Below are 19388 nucleotides of genomic sequence, written 5' to 3'. Positions count from 1 at the left end.
ATTCAAACGAGCAGAGAAAGGGGTATCAGATGGAATAACAAATTGTTAATCATTGGTTAATCGGCGGTTAGGTGGGTGGAAAAAAAAAATTACCTGATTGCCACCAGTGTCGTGACAGGGATAGAGACCCACGTTTCCGTCAAGGAGATGCCCCATACTGTCCATGCACGTCGATCCTTGTTTCAAAGAACCTCCTGGTCCGCCTTCACTGGTGGGTATTGTAAGCTCTGGATAAACGTTCTTGAGGTACCAACTGAACGGTTTGCAGTGAAGCTTGTGTTTTAGGTCCAACCGATCTTGAATGCTGTAATATTTAATTAGATGAATCCGGCTGCATTTTGCACCTAATTTTACAACGCCAGGTTTTTTAGATCAGGAAAAAAACTTTTTGTCATTTATGTGAAACATAATATGAGCGTGGTTAAGCAATATGGCGTCGAAGATAACAATCAGCTGATCGTTTGCGTTGAATTACACCGATATCCAGGTACGAAAACTCCGTGCTGGTTCTCGTACGTTTATTTTGTAATATTAACTTTATATGAAGTGAAAACTATAACAAGAAACAAAACTATTTTTATAATTAAATACGGGATGTCCACAGAGTGAAATATTCTCCACCGCTAGATGGCTTTCGTCTTCAGATTTCTCGTACTTATTATTAGCTTCTCGGCTTTTTTAGGAACTGCCGGATAAATTGACTTTCCGATTTTACCAGTATAGGCGACTGACTCGGAATAAGAGTATCGAAAAAAATTGTACCACAACAACTCACTTTCCGTAGGGTATATTCCTCGCTAGTGGAACGGCGTTGTAATAGTATTGTTTGTAATCGTCCATCCATACTTCAGCTGCGCGACGGGTGTTCCTTGCGAATACGTTCCCGCTTCCTCCAGGGAAGGAGTACGGATGTCGTTTCCGAAATACGTGGCCAACTCTTGAACACGGTATGATTTCCAAGCTGCCACCGCACTGCCACACGCGGAACGATATTTCTGAAGCAAGAGACGCAAACGGTGATCGAGTAAAGAATCAAATTGTCCACCTTACGTGAAATGGATAAACTTTTATGCATTTGTAAGTCCATGCATGGAAAAAAGGGATTGCACAGGATATAATGTACAAGGCAGACGACTGCACCAACTCACCAAGATTTTCTCCGCCCCATACGTCCATTTGGGTGTCGTATTTTCCCAGAGTTTCAAAGTACGCTTTGTTGATGACAAATAGTCCTCCGGCGATCATCGGCGTCCGGATAGACGAGGTCGGATCCTTCTGCCTCGCTTGACGCTCCACTTGACTCAAGTATTCCCACTTGAATACCAGACTCCAATCGAATCCACCTCTCAGATCGGCCGATGCCCCTATCAATTTCAACAACATCACCTTCTGCCAATCGATATTCAAAATTATACCGAGTCACAGATTTGTCAGGTATCCGGTAGGAAACATCCCCTGAGCTCAAATTTTAATATTTTTAGAGGTCAATAATGGGCGGAAAAACCTTGATTGACCAATTATGTGTTAAACTATCGATTATACGCGAAGCAAAAAGTCATCATCATTACCATTCATGTCACGCAATTATTCTACACTTATAGGCATTGTGCTATAAGGCAAAGTATCGCGCTTACCGATATACTGGAAGGTATCCATACTGATGACGTCGATGACGGGGCAAACGACCCTCGTCGGGTCTTCGGCGACCCTTTCGAGGAGGGGTTCGAGCCAATCAGCATTGCACTCGCAATGAGAGTCGAGGAAAGTGAGAACGCTGGCTGTCGCAGCATCCGCCCCTCTGACTCGCGACCTCATAAGACCCTCTCGCTTCTCGTTTCTGATAACCCGCACTTTGTGGATCCTTGACAATTCCTCACCGTCCTCAGCTGAAGAGTATACGTTACACCAAGGTCATTTCTGGTTAGAATTGATTTTACGAATCTTAGGATTAACAACAGAAATAACGAGAAGGCATAATCAAAACGTCGAACTACTTTTTTTTTTGTTAATGTCTTGACGAAAATTATTCATTTCACAACGATGCTGTATCTTTTGACGGATCAGTCTCTTGACGAGCAAATGTGACATTGTTAAGAATTCACGATACTGCTAATATTCCGTTATACTCGCCGGCCTCGCTCAATGTTAAAACAATATCGGAAAAACCAAAATGTATAATTTAGGAGATCCTCTTGGATTCTATAAATCCATCATACTTACGATGGTCACTAAAGTCGTCGACCAAAATGATCTCCTTGATCAGATGCTCGGGGCTTCTGTTGAGCACACTGAAACGATGAAAAAAATAAATATCGATTCTGATTATGGAGCGGGCTGACATACCTATATTCGAAGAGAGGGTATCAAAATCTCTTGTTCGAGTAGCTATAGGTATATGTATATGTATGTGTATAAAAAATAGCATGCCAGTGGGAGAAAGAATTCGTGGGACGGTGGGTAAAAATTGCAAGAATTAATATTATATTCGAGAAGCTCGCGGCGCGGGAAAGAAAAATGTCTTAATTAATTCGCCAGGTTATGAAAAATCTCTGATTTATGCCGTCTTTGTGGCCGTTCAGCGATCATCGGCTCTCCGAGTCTGGTTTATATATCTGCAGAATCCGAAGGGTGCGAACGAAAGGTGGCGGGTACGGGGTGCGGTGAGAGGTGCGGAGAGGTGCGGAAAACGCGGCGGGTGCAAACAGGAAACGAGAGGAACGAGAAGCGAAGGAATGGTGATTAGAAAATTCCATCGGTAAGGCGTTTCACGGACGACAGTCGCCGCCCGCCAGATTTCAAACTTTTCTACAAACTGGTTCTGAACCTATATTCGCCGATTGCACATCTGCCATGACTGACGTTGCGCCTTTGAGTTTAACCCGCGATTAAAGTTTTGCACCTGTTGTTGCGGCGCCGCTCTTGCAGTTGACACACTTTATATTTAAACACAACTCACCTGACTACCGTTCTGAGAAGGGTAGAACGCGCCTCGTTGTGAAACGTTATAATCACCGAGGTTGGCGGCAGGTCTCGTTTCCATTGTTTCATTCGACACCTGCAACAGAGGACAATAATGTGATTACAAACGTGGGTGGGTGGGTGTATACGCATAATCGGATGACATCGCGTCAAAGCAGCCCAAGCTTACTGAATTACCTTGCTTCCATCCTTAAACCACCTGCTCACAGTCTCCCCGTTTCAAGCGACATGTTAGGTACGCAGCTTCAGGCTTACTTTTGCGCACCGCGATTCTGATCTAATTTTTTTTTGACAATTCTATACCAAATTTTCGCGGTTTGATTTTCTTAAACAACACGATAGAATACTTATAGCATTGCAGCTAACAATAAGACTGATCCGTATACGTTAATTTGCATGGTGGGCAGAAACGCCTCGGCTCTCCTTATCGAGTTTGTTGATTCTAATCATGGGAGAACCGGAATTTGGGTAAATACCCTAATTCGACACGGCAAGGCACGTAGCTCAGCTCGAAGGATTAGCTTCATTATGGAGTAGAATGCCACCCACGGTTACATCTTACCTTTCGGACGTTACGTGAGGTAACGAATTTCATGAAAAAAATCCGACGTAGAAGGAGGAAAGAAAATATCCTGGTCTTTGTATAATTGCCTGATATATGAAAATGAATAAAGCGTTAATTTAAGGAAGATTCAAAACGCTCTTGTGTAATTTCTGAGGCGTCCTAATTCTCCAAATCAAGATTATTAGATAACTGGCCGTTTGGCTAATTGGATATATCGATCCTGCGGATATCTAGGCAATATTTTTAATCACCTCAATTTGCGGCCGTCGCCGCCACCGGCGCTTTGCATACCTTTCGATAATCTTAAGATATTGTCGGTTACACTGCCATTAACGCGTTGTCGGGCTTTTATACACGGTATAAGCGAGGTGGGGTGATAATTTCACCCTTAAGGAAGGAAGTTTCGGCCAAATAAATGCGAAGACATAAATATCGTTTTATCACGAGAGATAAGAGAAAAAGAAGCCGAGGTTGAACGCGAGGGTAAGAAAGATACCAGGGGATGAAAAAAATTGGACGTTAGTTGAGTGGCTGAGATGGCTGCAATGATACATCTCTGCAACCGTGACCCCCTTCGGCCCATGCCTCACCGGCAAATCCGAAGCTTCCGGTTGTCTCGTTAGAAGATCCGGCAGCTCCGACGTTTCCTTGTTGCATTATAAATCTCGAAAGCGTTTCAAATTTCGCGAGCTCATCCCGGGCATAAATTCGGGGCCTCGGAATCCTTGCTTTCCGCGATGATAAACCGCTGAGCGTTCATCAAATTTCTTACCTCAATGCACACCGCGGTTTTACCGTCGCACGCCAATTCAAACCAACAATTTCTTCGTCGATCCCTGCTTTCCTCGAATCCTCGACGCGTCTACCACGAATTTTTTCTAATACTCGCTGTGCAGCGCCTGCACACAGGCAATCGATGCTACATAAGTGAAGCTTCGGTCGACTGTCTGCAGGCGTTGCGCGGAGAGTTCCAAGGAAAACTCTTTAACACAACCGTTCCGAAAAGTTTCTTCGGGGTTTCTAGATATCCAAGAGAAACACGGTAATTTAATCGCGGTCAAAGAGGCGGTTTAGCCCGGTTAGATTGACCGTATTGACTTCCGTATACGAAGGATCAAAGTAGCTTCGAATCAACGAAGATTGCCCAACCTTTCCATACCATCTCCTAATTCTATTAGCTCAAGGGTCTCGTCGAAGATCCCGCAGGATGCACACAAAAGTTTTCAACGTTCCGTTTCCTGCAGTCAACCTCGTTAATTCGAGTCTTGCAGTACGGTTTGATAGATATTTTGCTTCACGTAATTTCTTTCACAGAAAAATCTTTCCGAAATTATTTCCCCGTATTTGATCCGATTTATTATCTCGTTCAGCTCAACGCAGATCCAAGACGTGCACAGTTAGGAGTGCCTGCGATATATATGTATATATATATATATATATCTCTTTCGACAATATACTTGTGATATTTATGGGGTGAATCCCATGCGGAAAACCCTGGAGTTGGGTCATAAGCTTCGTAGACGTTGGAACGATCCTCATGCGTCAAAGCGAAGAAGCGCGTGCCTCTTGCTCCGTTCATTCCCTTTCTCAGTCTCCTTTTTTCTTCGTGCCATGTATATCCCCTTTTTTCTTTTCCCGCTCGTACTCCACCGTTGTAGAAACGTGGCCGGAATCAAACGGCTCGCTTTGCAGGACTCGAGGCTTATCGGCTCCTAATAGAGCAGCGGTCTTATTTGATCGGTTGCGTCTCTGGCTTCCTCGTTGGCAGAGCGGAATTCCGGAGAGAATCGATGACGGTTCATTCGAATCCGCTGCAGCGCGGAAAGGATTCCGGATTTCCGGTTGGGCGGGGCGCTGATCCGGCGTAGTTTAATTCGGAACTTGAATTTGATTTCGGCTTAACGCTACCGGTTTCAACGAGCATACGACTCCCGGTGACACGCGGAATCGCGTCCACGGTTTTAATCCCACGCCTCGTAACAGCGCACATGAAAACGCACTCAGTTTGCACTCGCGGGTGAAACGGGAATTGGAAAACGCAGCTTTCTTTTCTGTCTGCTCCACGTTCTACGCTTCGGTGATCTCGTTTCTACCGATCATCGATCATTAGCTTATACCTTCCGAATCGGCATCGAAACACCTTTTCAGTCATGTCTGTAATGTGATATTCCGACTGCACCAAGAGTTTTCTGTGAAACTCACCAGCTGACGCCAAGGGATCTGCAAAAGGAGCTACATTTCTTATTACGACATATTCGCATCGCAGGTTTGGTTGCATATCTGCTCGCGTTTAGCGGTGAGTTTCAAAGAAAACTCACGGTATACGTATACTACAATACTTATCAGGAAAGATAGTGCGATAAACGATACGAGTTTGGGTGGTGTACAAAAATGCAAGGGCCAAAAAGTCGACGTGACGAAATTCCGAAAGTCAAACTACCGACAGCTAAAAACGTAGAAAGATCATGAATACGGAAAGACGACTTGTATAAAAAAAAATAAAAATTGAGAACGCAAAAATGTATAAATAAATTTATACCGATTTATTTATTTTTTTTGAGAATGGCTGAGATTACGAGGGGCAAAATATTGAATTGCAAAAATACCTAAGAGAAAAAAAAGTCGACTTTTCAAATGTTAGACTCATGCCTTTCTCTAAAAACCTAAAAATCCGAATTTATCAATAACGACTGACCAAAGACTCGAAAGGTCGAAGTCCCGAAACTCGCTAAATACAGAATGGCCAAAATGCCGAAGAGTTGGATGACGTCAAAAAGCCATATATACTCTGGAACGCCACACATATCCGATGGCCGGAGTCTGTAGTTCCATTAAGTATAAGCCTGCGTAACTATGACAACCGGATTGCGGCCCTTCGGTTTTCTGGCCATTTTGCATTTTGCGGATCGTAATTTTGCTCCTTCTGAACCTTGATTGTCGGCAAATAATGTCTTCGGTTTTGCGGCTGTTCGAAGTATTAGCCGCTCGCTATTTTTTATTTCGGAACTTTCATTTTTCTCTATCTCCACATTCTGTGCTTTGGTCATTCGGAATGCCGACTGATCTGAAAACACTTTGTCGGATAAGAGAGCGATCGATTAAATAAACTTTCGGGAAAACAGTTGTTCTACTGGGTGAGTTATCGAAAATCCCAACTTCGGTACGCTGAGCATTCCTTATTTTAAAAGTCGTATCCCGGAAATTCCGGGTTTTCGACCACTCGACGTTTTGGTCTATTGGGATTTTCGCCCCTATCCGTTTAACCGATTCAACTAAAACAATGTCAACAAGTCTTCCAATTAAGGGGTTAAATTTTAATATCATCATTATGATTATCATTGTTATATCCATAACAAGAATACCTCGGGATAAGAAACGAAGCCGAGCGAACGTGGAACGTCGAAAACTTTATCGTCGCGACATCCGAGCCAAATTAGGTGAGAATTTTACCGGTGGAATTTACATGAAAGTTTATGATTCGACAGTGGTCTTTCTGGCTTCAGTTTTAAAAGTGGAATACCCGGTGACGTCCAAACGTTGTATAACAAAAAAAAAAAAGGAAAATAACATGGATAAATCAGACGTCGTTGATCGGTGCCGGGATGAAAGTTTGAAAAGATGACATCTTGGACTGTGACGTGTGAAATAGTTCAACGACTAACGACCCGCAGGACGTGACTATTACTCGAGAGGCGAGGTAGGCGAAACTCGACCAAACTTTGCCCGAGCTTTTCAAAAGAGAAACCGGGCTTCTACCAACGACGGAAGGTGTGTGCGCGGTGCTAACAATGCGTTGTGGTTTGCGCTGTTTGAACAACAAGACAATGCCGAGAGTTTCCGGCTGACAATGTTGCACGGAAAACGTGTACGAGTAACTTGCCCTTCGGTCCACGAACTTGGCCCTTGTAGGTACCTACGGGCAGCTGATATAACTGTTTCCCAGTTCGCCAGTTAATTGTATGCAATTACCGATAATTAGCCGTCGGCTTTAATCAGAGGTGCGAAAAGGCGCATTTAGTCGATTCCAAAAGCTGGGAAGATTTCTTCGCCGCTCCTTTCATCGGGCAGAATTCCGGGCGACTCGGTTTCTGTATACCTGATTATAAATATTCGCGCGTCAAAGAGACGTCGCGTCAATGCGATGCGAAATAATTAATCGGAAGGAACGAGGAGAAAAGACAGAGGCGTCAATTTTCTCAATCAACGGGCACTCGCTCGCTCGCTCGACCCTAAATATAATTTGCCAATTTAATTCCATTAGCCCGCGTACCCTTGCAGGAAGTTATAGCCTCTGAAGGGCGACTCTCCCCGACACATTGGCATCGCGATTCTTCCTCTCCGCTAACAAAAACAGGCTTGACGATTGCTTTTAGGGGGATTGATTGGCGCGTGAGTGAAAAAGTAAAATCATTCGAAGAGCAGAAGCTTGTGAACGAATGAATTATAACTGAAAGAAGAACAAACCCGTCCAAATGTCTAGGCGCTATCGAAACCTTCGCGATTACGTTGAACCGAATTTAAGACGATCTGAAATCGCTTGGAAATTTTCCCGAAATCTTGTCAAACAGTCTGTCAAATTTCTAACGACATTTTGCTCAAATGCTGCCGATTTCCTGTGTAGAAACAAATTCCGCACTGCGGAAAAAAGATGGCTAATTAAGGGAGTTCTAACCATACGAGAATCGACATTCAGTTTTCGATAAGATTCGACAATTCGATAGATCCATGTCATTCGATCACCAGATTAAAATCTTGTATCGACTCGCGGGATTGTTCATGAGATATAAGCAAACATGTCTTCGCTCATTTTACACGTATTCTTATACGGAGGAACGGACGAGAATCGAAGTTATCAATTAAATTTGTAACAAACTGACGTTGAAATTTCGTTGAAATTTTTTTTTACCAGTAGAAGCAAGGTATTGGAAAAAATTATTTAAAAAAACGCATACATATCCTTTACATTAACAATAAAGAATTTCGACTAGCTACGTAACGCCGTTAAAACTTCCTTGAGGGTTTAACCGAACGCAACGCAGCTTTCAAATCAATGAAGGCATTGGTTGTGCTTTGCGCTTTGGCAAATCGCATCACCGGGTGTTCCACTTTCGACACATAGGTTAAAATCAGCCAGCCGGTCCGAATCCTGCAGGCGGATCAACTGCATACAATGCGCAGTGAAATGGAACGAAGAATTCAAAGGCTATACGGCGCGTCTTATTGTCCGGTTTGAATTTCCCTTGGAACACGTAGTTCGAAACTTTTCTGCAGAGCGTTAGTGCCTCATTGTATTCAAACTGCACTGGCACGGTCTGCAGGATCATTACTCAATCAGCTTTGTTGCGTCGCGGGATGCGCTGCTGCTGGTGCTGTTGTTAACTTGGACTCGATCCAACTCTCGATCATTAATCGAGTGACTTGTCCGTTCTCAAAACCCAACGGATGCGTTTTACCATTTTTATTACACTGTGGGGGCTTTCAAGAGATACCGTAAAATTTGGATTTCAATTTTATTTCTCATCGTTAAACAATTTAGTCAACTATTTCGAAGCGTCGCGATCTTCTTTTTTTTAAATAAATAATTTGGATGTGTTCACGTATTTTCTTTAACCTCTAAGGTAAAGTCTGGAAATTCACGTATTATTAAAATACAAAGTTCAACCATTTTCAGCGTAATTCTTTTGTTAAGCGATAATTCTCTGACGTTTTGAGCTTTCCTCATGAGTTTCAGTTTTCGTTAATCTCTTCGAAGCTTCTCCCCAGAAATTAACGAAAAATAACAACATTATGAGAATTTGAAAGATGCGTAACGCAGAGCGGAATTATACAGAGTGTGAAAATTAGTGTTAATCCTTGCTGAGTGTAGAAAGGAGGAAGTACATTGAATTAATTGCGGATGCAGAGAGAATTGGCGAAGCTGGGACCTCGGTTCGGGAATTAAAGAGATTCGCGCGTATTTCGGCGGCCTGGTGAAAAATGGGAGGAGAAAATGGACGTTGGAACGGCTTTTGTGCAGATTTTACACGACTTCAACGGATCAACGAGTTTAACACGTAACACTTGCCTAAATACCGGGACCGTTTAATTCTTCGTTATTATCCTCCACATGTTTACGTATTGATACTGTATTACTATTTTGAAAATTAAAAATTAGGCTAAATCAGTATTAAAAATCTTTTATAAAGTCTGAATAGTAGAGTGAAATTTTAATTCATTTACAAGTATATCAAAACATAAGCCGTCATTAGGTTTAAAATTCATTCATTCATCCATCCCACAATTCATTCATTCCACGTGTATATTGTTTAAAATAGTGTATATTGTTAAAATGGGTGGATATTGTTGAAATTATAAATAATTGTCAATAACTGTCTTTCGTCGAGGAACTATATTTTTTGATTTCACTTTTAATGTTCTTCGTTTTATATCGTCTCTCTTTAGGAGGGAAATTTTGACATCCGCTCAGCGAAGATGTGGTTTCTATTTTTTATTTATTTTTATTATTCAGTTTTTCTATTCATCCTCTTCTTACTTTATTTCCGCAAAGTTGTACCGATGCGGTATCTCGCATTATATATGTATAAAGCCGGAAAGTATCGCGATGCAACTTTTCAGACAAGCTTAAAGCTTATTTTGGTATTTACATGAAAACGCTATATTTTTGGGTTTTAAAGTTTTAGTGTTGAGCAGCGGCGGAAACGCTCAGGCCACAAATAAATAGGAAACCGCAGAACAGAAGGGCATATAAAATAAAAGTTAAGTGCATTCAGGTTTCGCCGTTTCTGCTTGCTGCTACTGCACACCAGCCACTTGAGATGCACAAGTTTCTTTGCAGAATAGAAGGTGCACAAGAGGATTTTATTTCCGATTCCGGTGAATTCCAGAGTTTGAAATAAAATAAGAATGAAAGAATGATAGTGATAAAAAACAACAACAACAACAACAACAATAATAATAACAATCATGTTTCCAACACTCGTTTTGTTCCTTCACGAATCTGGACTTGATCGCATTATGTTATTGCCTTTTATATTTTTTTTATTTTTTATTTTTTTACAACGCGCTTTGTTCTCCAAAAATCCGTTCGACGGTTTTGCGTAGTTGGTACGGATAATTGAATTTAGGATCGTCACACACGCGAGTATAAATATAATGAATAGAATGAAGGTGGCAGCGAATGGCCGGCTTGTGCTTACGGATAAAACAAAAGAACGTCGTTTGCAGCATTTCCAACCTGATATATATCGAGGATGGAAGATCGCGGCTATACCAGTATACCACAACTAATATTTAAACTGACAATGGGAGGAAAACCACGCTGCGGCCAATTTATCTCACAAATACATAATACGCGAGGTGAAAAAATAAAAAAAGACGATGATAAAATCATTCAGGCAATTGAAGCTGCAGTTTCGTATTCTCAGCGATGATCGGAAGGGATTTTTCTACCCTTAATGAATTTTCAATATTCCTGACTTTTTATTCCATTCTTGTATATTTGTGAAATTTTCAAACAAAAGCGAACCGACGTTAAAAATGTTCCGCGTTCTCTTTAATTTTTCGCACGAATGTTAAAAATAGGAATATTAATTTTGAAGATTTCGAAACATATGTCAAAATAATAAAAAATATAAAAACAAAAATAAAAAAAAATTGAAGTATACGAAACCCGTTAAATTCTGTCGTGCGAAAAAAAAATTTCTCGATACAATTTTTTCAGACATCTTTTCATTTACGTAATTGAATTTTAATCATTTCAACGAAATGAGTCTACCTTATGTTAATACTGAATTCTGGCTTACATCGAATTTATATTTGCTTCATAGATGAGAAGGATTTCTTCAATAGTTTGCAGGTATTCGATTTGAAGCAGATCACGTTAGACTGTAAGTTTTTTTTCCGACAAACTAGTATAACGTAACGGTTCGTACGATTATCGTAGATAATCGTTGATGCCAAACACTTGTTTAAAACACATTGCGGGCATCCACCTTGACGATTTGCATAGATGAATATATTTAAGGTATTCCGTGTAATTATGTATTCGTGAAAACGTACGACACTTTCTTTAGCGACATGAAAGCGAGTGGATAATCAACATGTATCTGAAATTCCAGTAGACCCGAAGGCCAAAGCTGCGGGTCTTTAGACTTGGCATAGAATTAATTAGCTTGAGAGCAAAATTAGAACTAGTTTCAAAATCTTCGTTCACTAATGAATTTCGAGAAGATATCCAAAGGTCTTTTCAAGTTACCATATGTAACAGTTTTGTAAAATTATACATTTCACGAAATTTTGTTCTTAAGCAATATCCATTTAGGTTACATGTTGTAATAAATACATATGATGTAAAATATACATATAATTATACATGAGTGTATACACATTTAAAAAATAAATCTCATTATACATTATCGGATTCGTTATTCCGTAACACGATTAATTACAAACTTGAAATAAATAAGTTCACCATCGCAACGATTCTACGATAAGGGCGTTAATAATCGGTGAAAAGACTAACGAGGCTATTATTTATAATATTTCAAGTCGCAGAATCGATTTGTGGCTTTTTTACCCGCAGACAGTATTAATTTCTGCTGATAGCCGAGTAAAATTCGCTGAATAATAATAAAAAGACAATTTAATTTTCCAACTAAAGAATATTTCGCATAGCTGTGGAGATTCGGCCGCGGGTTTTTCACTGAAATGAGTCACGGATGCGTTCGGCTTGTGGTGTCCGCAATACTTTTTGCCTATTTTTTGTTAACGGGTCCGCTCGGTTGGCCTAGGCTAGGAAATACCGGCTTATAGCGCTGAATGTGGTTACCGTGCCTACGATTATACACAAGCATACATAAAATCGTGTAACGGTTAGAGTTCAGCGGAGGTTTTGAAAGTAGGCAAAACGTTGAACGCACACCGGTTCACCTTGAGAGGAATCTTGTAAAACCACTTCGCAAATCGTGTCATTGTCAACTACATCACAGCCATTACCCGCGCCTGGTAAATTTGCATTCATTTAGAACGATCTCGCGGCTAATATATAATAACATCAACCGATATTGTATATTTTATCCGTCCAGAATTGCCATTTTTTATTGTTTTTTTTTTTTTTTTTTTTTTTCAAATCAAAAAATTTATAATTTATAAATCTAATAATTTACGGGTGCGCGATATACCGAAATCAGAAGATCTTTCAATGTCTGATCGACAAATGCCGTATAATCGGGATTATCGGAGCGTAAAGTTGTGGAGAAACTTTTGCTTCCTATTCCCAAATTACCGACAATCAGAATCGCCATAGAAAATTAAACCCGTAGACAACATGCGGCCATTTGATTTTCCATTGTCATTTTCTGTACACGGTTGAGTTGGGCTCAATTTTCCGTTGGAAACAGGCGACGTTACGTATTTATTTACATATATTTTCTATTCCGATTCTGTGGTACGACACGGTTTTGTTAGCTGAAAAATAGCAATCGTAGAAAACACAAAAACGAAAAAAGAAAAAAAAAAAAATCACAGCTTATCCTTAAATCAAACCTGATCTTAGAAATAGAAAACTACAGCTTATCGTCGTTTGCTCAAAGTTGAACAAGTTTGATAATAAAGCACTTAACTTAGACACGGTTGAATGAATGGTCAACTTCAAGTTTATATTTATGATTCCATTTTTCGTTCTGCGCATTACTGAACTCGGATTTCAAGCTCGGAGAGGTCAGCGTTAAATCGAAGAAGAAGAATCGATCTTTTCCTCCTTTGTTCTGCCTCGCTGCGAAGGTAATAAATTCGACTTTCTTTCACTCTAAAACGTTGCTAATCTTCGCGGTAATTTACAATGAAAAAAAATATCTCTCGGCTTACGATTTCGATCTGTTCACGTTCACGTCGGTCGAGTGAAATTGCATGAATTAATATGTGAAAATATTCCGCGGGTCTGTTATTATTTCTATGGTAGATACCTAGTCCAAAACCAACCTGGTAAAATAACGACAGAAGAAGAACAGTGGTAATAATTTTGTATTCGCGGTTAAATTTCCATGCAGGGATATTGTACAGATTGTAAATTTCACCGAGAGTTCGGAGAATTTGACAATTGTTGAATAAAACGGTGAACTATTTCGTCGGTATAACCGCAGACAGCGGGCTATATAATTGGAATGAAAGTTGATATTATCCTAGTGTGGTGTGAATCGAGGGAAAAGAGGGAAAATTATTTGAAATCCTGCAGGAATATTACTGCAACGCTACAGGAATTCGTACAATTGTCACGCGCGCTCTGCGCCCTCTTTCAAATATTTTACACTCCCCTTTTCTGCAGCTCGGTCAAAATGCATTATACTCGGATAAAATTGCAGACGTACCCTGAATGCAGCTAGCATATACACGATCAATTCGTCGCTCTATTAAATATTAATTAATGCAATAATAACAAGAATAAGAAGATCAGAAAATGTTCGTGAGATTAAACATGTGTGTGTTTACAGTTATGGTAACTCTTTTTAACAATCTTATCTGTATGAAATTATCGGTATCATGTACAGAGTGAACTGCTAACGACCGAATGTTTTAATGCGCATGCGCTAGAATTCGAGAGCAAGAGCAATCGTTTTGTCAGGCCAACCAACATCGTAAATTCGAATGACAGATCGGCGCGATGTACGTAACCTCAAAAATTTTGACACCTGTCGGTCATCCGAATTTACGAATGTTGGTAGCCCTGACGAAACGGTTGCTCCTGCGCTCGAGTTTTAGCGCATGCGCATTGAATCATTCGGTCGTTAGCAATCCACGCTGTACATAAAACACATACGAAAAGAAATTACCAATGAAATTTGTCAATTGTTGGAGAACAAATTTCTGTTCGGAGAATGAAAATCAATCCACGTTGTATGTAATTTGTGTGATGATAATCCGTACGAATAAAGCTTGTAACGTCTGTTTGAAAAATTGAAATAAGGAAATTGAAGAAGAAATAGAAGGAAAATTTTTTGAATTTTCGAAAACATTGGAGTGAAATATTTATAGGGTAGAATTTTACCTAAAATAGCTGAAGAGGGGTGATTGAAGATTAAAAATATCGAGGTCGTGCACACGGATATTGATTGGCAGAGGTAATATCCTATGTTCAGCCTGCCCCGCAGAACGGTTTAAAAATTTATAACCCTGTGCTTCGTAAACTTGTTGTTATGCGTATTATCGCCGCATTATCTTTGTGAGGTGAAACAAAGAGAGAGGCATGAAATCAATAGTCACCGTTAAAACTTAAAGTAGTCACTTTTTATGCACAACGAAGAACACTAGGGGAATTTAGAATTTTCATTTCAGTAGGGAATTTCGATTTTGCCTTTTGAAAAATTCTGCCCAGTCATGGCTAGTAATTTATTTTATTACTCGAAATATTTACTACTAATAACTTGTATATCTGGTCGTCTAGTCTATGGTTGTAAATGTCACGTGGTTTTAATTTACGAGCCCGCATTTCAGCCCTCATTCGAGTCCCGAGTTAATTGGACAATTATATTTCACTGAACCGTACAAGTTTGTGGAACGAAAAAATCATTCGATTTCACCGTTTTCTTTTCTTTTTTTTTTTTTTTTGCCTCAATAATTACCGCGCAAATCGCGTAACGGGGATAAAATTTTGCGTACCGATTAGCATGTATCGAAATAATTATCCAATCAACAAATACAAACATAGTCGTAAATTTTACAGGTGCATAGACAGTTAGTTATTAGAATAGTTACGTTTCGCAAATTTCGTTTCTTATTTCTGCATCTACGATATAGCTCGAATTTAGAAAGTATAATTTGCGATCGTTTTGCAAATATTTAAATACGATCCCTATTCGATTTTCATTCTTGTTAATTTTATAACGTTTAAAACAATGGTAATAAAAAACTGAGTATAATGGAAAAGGATAATATTTCACGGCTGCAGTGCACTTGCATTATACTTAAACGTCTCCGGGATCTGCATACAGGACGAACTTTCTGCTCAAGTTCACCTCTTACGTAAATACGTATACCTGAGCACATATTCAGCATGAATATTCAACGAAGAATATGGGAGTTGAGGAGATTAAATGAAATTTGATCCTCTCAGTGTTTCGGCGGCTCACCTTGGAGTTTGAATAAAAATTACCACGGCGCGTCTCGATTTATACGTATTATAGGTACACCGTTAAATAAGATTATGACCCGATCGCAAATTCCAGGATACATTAATAATTATATGCTGCTACTTTCACCTCGGATCATATTACACACTGCCGATGTTTACGATTTCAAGTTTATTTATCAATGAATTTTACAACGGACAAATTAGACGGATAATCGAGCTATAATTATTGGCAAATAATAAATTTCGACAACACAAGATTTTTTTAGTCACATGTTTCGAATAGAAAAAAAAGAAATTTATTTTCAAAATCATCTGTGTACGTTCCGGTAATCGTTTCTTATTATTAAATAATGTAATGTCAAGTTTTATATTTAAAATTAGTTTAAACTATTAACGTTGCTCAAGGTATTAATTTATCGAACCTTTCCCAGTGTTATCCTTAGTCAATTACCACCGAAAACGGTGAAATTCACCATAATAATAGACTGGATGAACCAGTGTAGAATACAAGCGGCGTTAAATTCCACACCATATTACCAAATTTATCAGGTGTATCTAATTGATGAACAATGCGCAAATCGAATCGTTATTATTATACATGGTTGAGTATACGATGAATTCACTGAACGAGCATTATATTCTCGTTACCTTACCGTTGAAACAACGAAGTTAAACCGTCGACGAATTTCTCCGCAAATCAATCGCGAGTTATACGAATTATTGCTATTATTTTATTTTTAATCACAGACTCAGGGGTTGGTAAAAATTCCCGCTTCTCAGGATCAGAGGCAATTTAAATGGTTGATATATCGGACTTTTGTGCACACTGCACATTTTCAGACGCAAGATACAACCGCGTTTATGAGAAGACGCTGGGAAAAGAGACGAGTTCCGGGTTAATATGGTGCCGTCACAAAATGGGAAATGGGATTTAAGGGTGGAACGCTGGAAGACTACAGCAGACGCGTAACTCTTGCAGCAAAGTCCTTGGTCTGAGGTGGGCAAGGAGAGCAAGAACAAGAGAGAGAGAGAGAGAGAGAGAAGAGCCGTTGCATCCCTCGGCTTAAACGCGGAAAGTCCCATGCATTTCCATTCCAGGGTAGAATTTGAAACCGCGAATGGGAGAAGGGTAGGAAAATAGAGTGCGAATTCTACCGCCGTCTGCTGGTGCTGCTGGTGGTACGGTAGGTATAAGGTAATGGAATTTAAAATCTAATTTCACGTATAAACTTTGAAAGAACGGCCAAGTTTCGACGTTTCTTTCACCCCTTTCTTTTTACGACCACCGTGACGTCGTTATTTCGCTCGAATTTTTCCACGAATTCTTTGGGAAATTCAACATTCCGCAGAGTGAAGGGTGAAGAGTTTTGCGGTTTATTTTTATTTATTGTTTGTTTGTTTGTTTTTTTTTTAAATTTCTTTTCTTTCTCATCCCTCTTATCACGTCTCCGCCATTTCGGATTTACTTTCGACAATTACCCTTCGCTAGAAAAATCGATTCTATTAAGTTTCGTTCACCCCTTTGAATTACATGGTAATGAACTGATTTCATCTAGTGAGATTTCTCGGCTGATCCTATTCGCTTGGAACTTCTGGATTTGTATGATATACAGGTGTATTATGTGTACTCGTATAGGTATCCGCGACGGTTTCCTACCAAAGGGTATTTAAACCTTGCAGGAAGTGAAAAGTTTGACGCAGCTTTGAGCTACAATATCGGATGTTGTCGAGGGTATCGATCGATGGGTACTGGATACTGGAGGGTGGATCAAGCCGAGGGAAAATTGAGGACTCACCAACCCTTTCTCACCCCCCTCAGATTTCAGGACGGGTCATCCAATTTAAACTGATGCTTGGAAGAAGGATTATTCGAGAATTTGATACACGGATGCCGATTTTTGTTTATTTATTGCTTTGCGTTTCTTGCGTACGATTTTTCTCTTCCTCTTTTTTTTTTTTTTTTTTTTTTTTTTTTTTATCAAGAAAATTTAGAAAAATCAGCAACAAAATTACACTTGGTTTCATTTTTCTTACGCGACGAGTGCTTCTACATTTTTTTTTTTTTTTTTTGTTTAGCATTTTTGGTACATTTCAAATAAAAATTAGGAATAAAAGGAGACGAATGGTGCGGACCGAATGATTTTACGATGGAAATCTGATATGGGAATAGGAGAGTTGTGTATTCGGATGGTCGAATCGATGTCATTGGCCGCAATGTAGAAAATGTGAAAATATCCGTCATATGGATGGATCACGACCTCGGAGTGAAAATCTGGTCTACCTGAAGAATCCACCTCGGAACTGCATAATTGGATGCCTGCTCTTTCTTCTGTCGGGCAAGCTGCACGTATGCGTGCCCATAATTAGAATATAAAGAAGCGTCGTGCGCAGGTGAGAGTGAACTTTCATACCGAGAAAATCTGGCTTCAGCTTCGGACGATCTCTTCCCACGAGGTGCGGATCAACCGAGGGATAATATCCGAACGTCGTTTGCGGATCAGGAAAAAATGACGCACGTATAAATTGTGCGAGCATTAGCAAATCGTGTAGCTAAGCGTTTTGCTATCTTTTTCGAATACGAAACGCTCTCTGTAAGGATGATCGTAAAGTTGGTTCTTTATTTTTTCTTTTCCTCCAAAACTCGAAACACAACAATTTTGTTCTTGAATTTCTTCGAACTTTTAATGCGGTAAAAAAGGCTGCGAGCTCTTTGCATGGGGTTCTGGTTTTTAACTTAGGCGTAAAAGTTCGTTCAAAGGCTCCGGAAAGATGGTAATTTCAGTTACGTAACAGATGGTACGGGACAAAGTGTAAAAATTGGCCCGAACACCGTTCTTCTTCGGCACACGGTACGCGTATTTTTTCAAATTTTTTTTCCTTTTTTCTCTTTCTTTCACCTCTTCGACACTAGCAGCGGAAGGGCGTCGTATTACCAGCTGTGGTTACTACATATTCACACTCTGCATGTCGACCCTCGAAAAAGTTTTCGATTTTTAACGCAGCTAATGTTTTATTCAGTAAAAATCGAGCCCCGCTCACACCGTGTTACAACTTTAAACTTCCACTTCTTTAGCCTGAATGGCGCAAGGCTTTAAAGATGATGATCACTGCTCGCGCGGTCCTCGCCTAATTACAATCAGTTAATAAATCATCTCCCGTTACAACGAACTCTGCAGCTGATCGAGTCTCGACGTGTCGATCGTTTGTAGGATTTTTTTTTTTTTTTCCGAACATTTCAACGAGGACTTTGAACCGTTTCTATTTGTTTTTTATCTTATTTTTTTTTTTGTTTCTTCTTTCTTTTACTTAACACCAATATAACTTACGTATTGAAGGTCGAAATCGTAGAAAGACAAATAAGACGTAACGATGAAGATATAATAATGAAGATTTATTGATAGATCGATAGATGGATCATATAATCCACTAGCTCACGTGTATAAATAATTTTTTAATGACTGGTCGTTAAAAATTGTACAGATCGCAGAAACGATTGGAGTTAAGATTCGCCAGATTGTGAACCGTGTTGTTATTATTATTATTATTATTTTGTTTTATTACAACGGTTTTCGCAACGTTCGTATTACGATTGCCTTGTAATTATACCGATAACATTTCGTGATATTGTTACGAACTGAAGCGTTTACCTTCCGATCCTAAACGTATTGATTTTACATTCAGTACCTACGCTTTGTTAAACTTGAAACGTTGATAAACTGA

General features: G+C 39.7%; 1 protein-coding gene across 3 annotated transcripts in view; it reads right to left on the bottom strand.

Moving 5' to 3' along the window:
• Positions 1–19388, bottom strand: part of LOC107223649 (polypeptide N-acetylgalactosaminyltransferase 2) — a 158699-nt gene that overhangs the window by 3701 nt on the left and 135610 nt on the right. For all 3 annotated transcript variants that reach the window (XM_046734087.1, XM_046734088.1, XM_046734089.1), the window contains 6 exons: positions 2957–3055; positions 2221–2288; positions 1635–1886; positions 1149–1364; positions 776–995; positions 94–304 (listed from right to left, as the gene is read on the bottom strand). In XM_046734087.1, coding sequence (XP_046590043.1) covers positions 94–304; positions 776–995; positions 1149–1364; positions 1635–1886; positions 2221–2288; positions 2957–3055 — 1066 coding nt within the window. The remainder of the gene's footprint in view (positions 1–93; positions 305–775; positions 996–1148; positions 1365–1634; positions 1887–2220; positions 2289–2956; positions 3056–19388) is intronic.

Source organism: Neodiprion lecontei, chromosome 3, assembly GCF_021901455.1.
Source record: "Neodiprion lecontei isolate iyNeoLeco1 chromosome 3, iyNeoLeco1.1, whole genome shotgun sequence".
In the NCBI taxonomy this organism is placed as follows: domain Eukaryota; kingdom Metazoa; phylum Arthropoda; class Insecta; order Hymenoptera; family Diprionidae; genus Neodiprion; species Neodiprion lecontei.
This window is presented reverse-complemented; position numbering and strand designations above follow the sequence as displayed.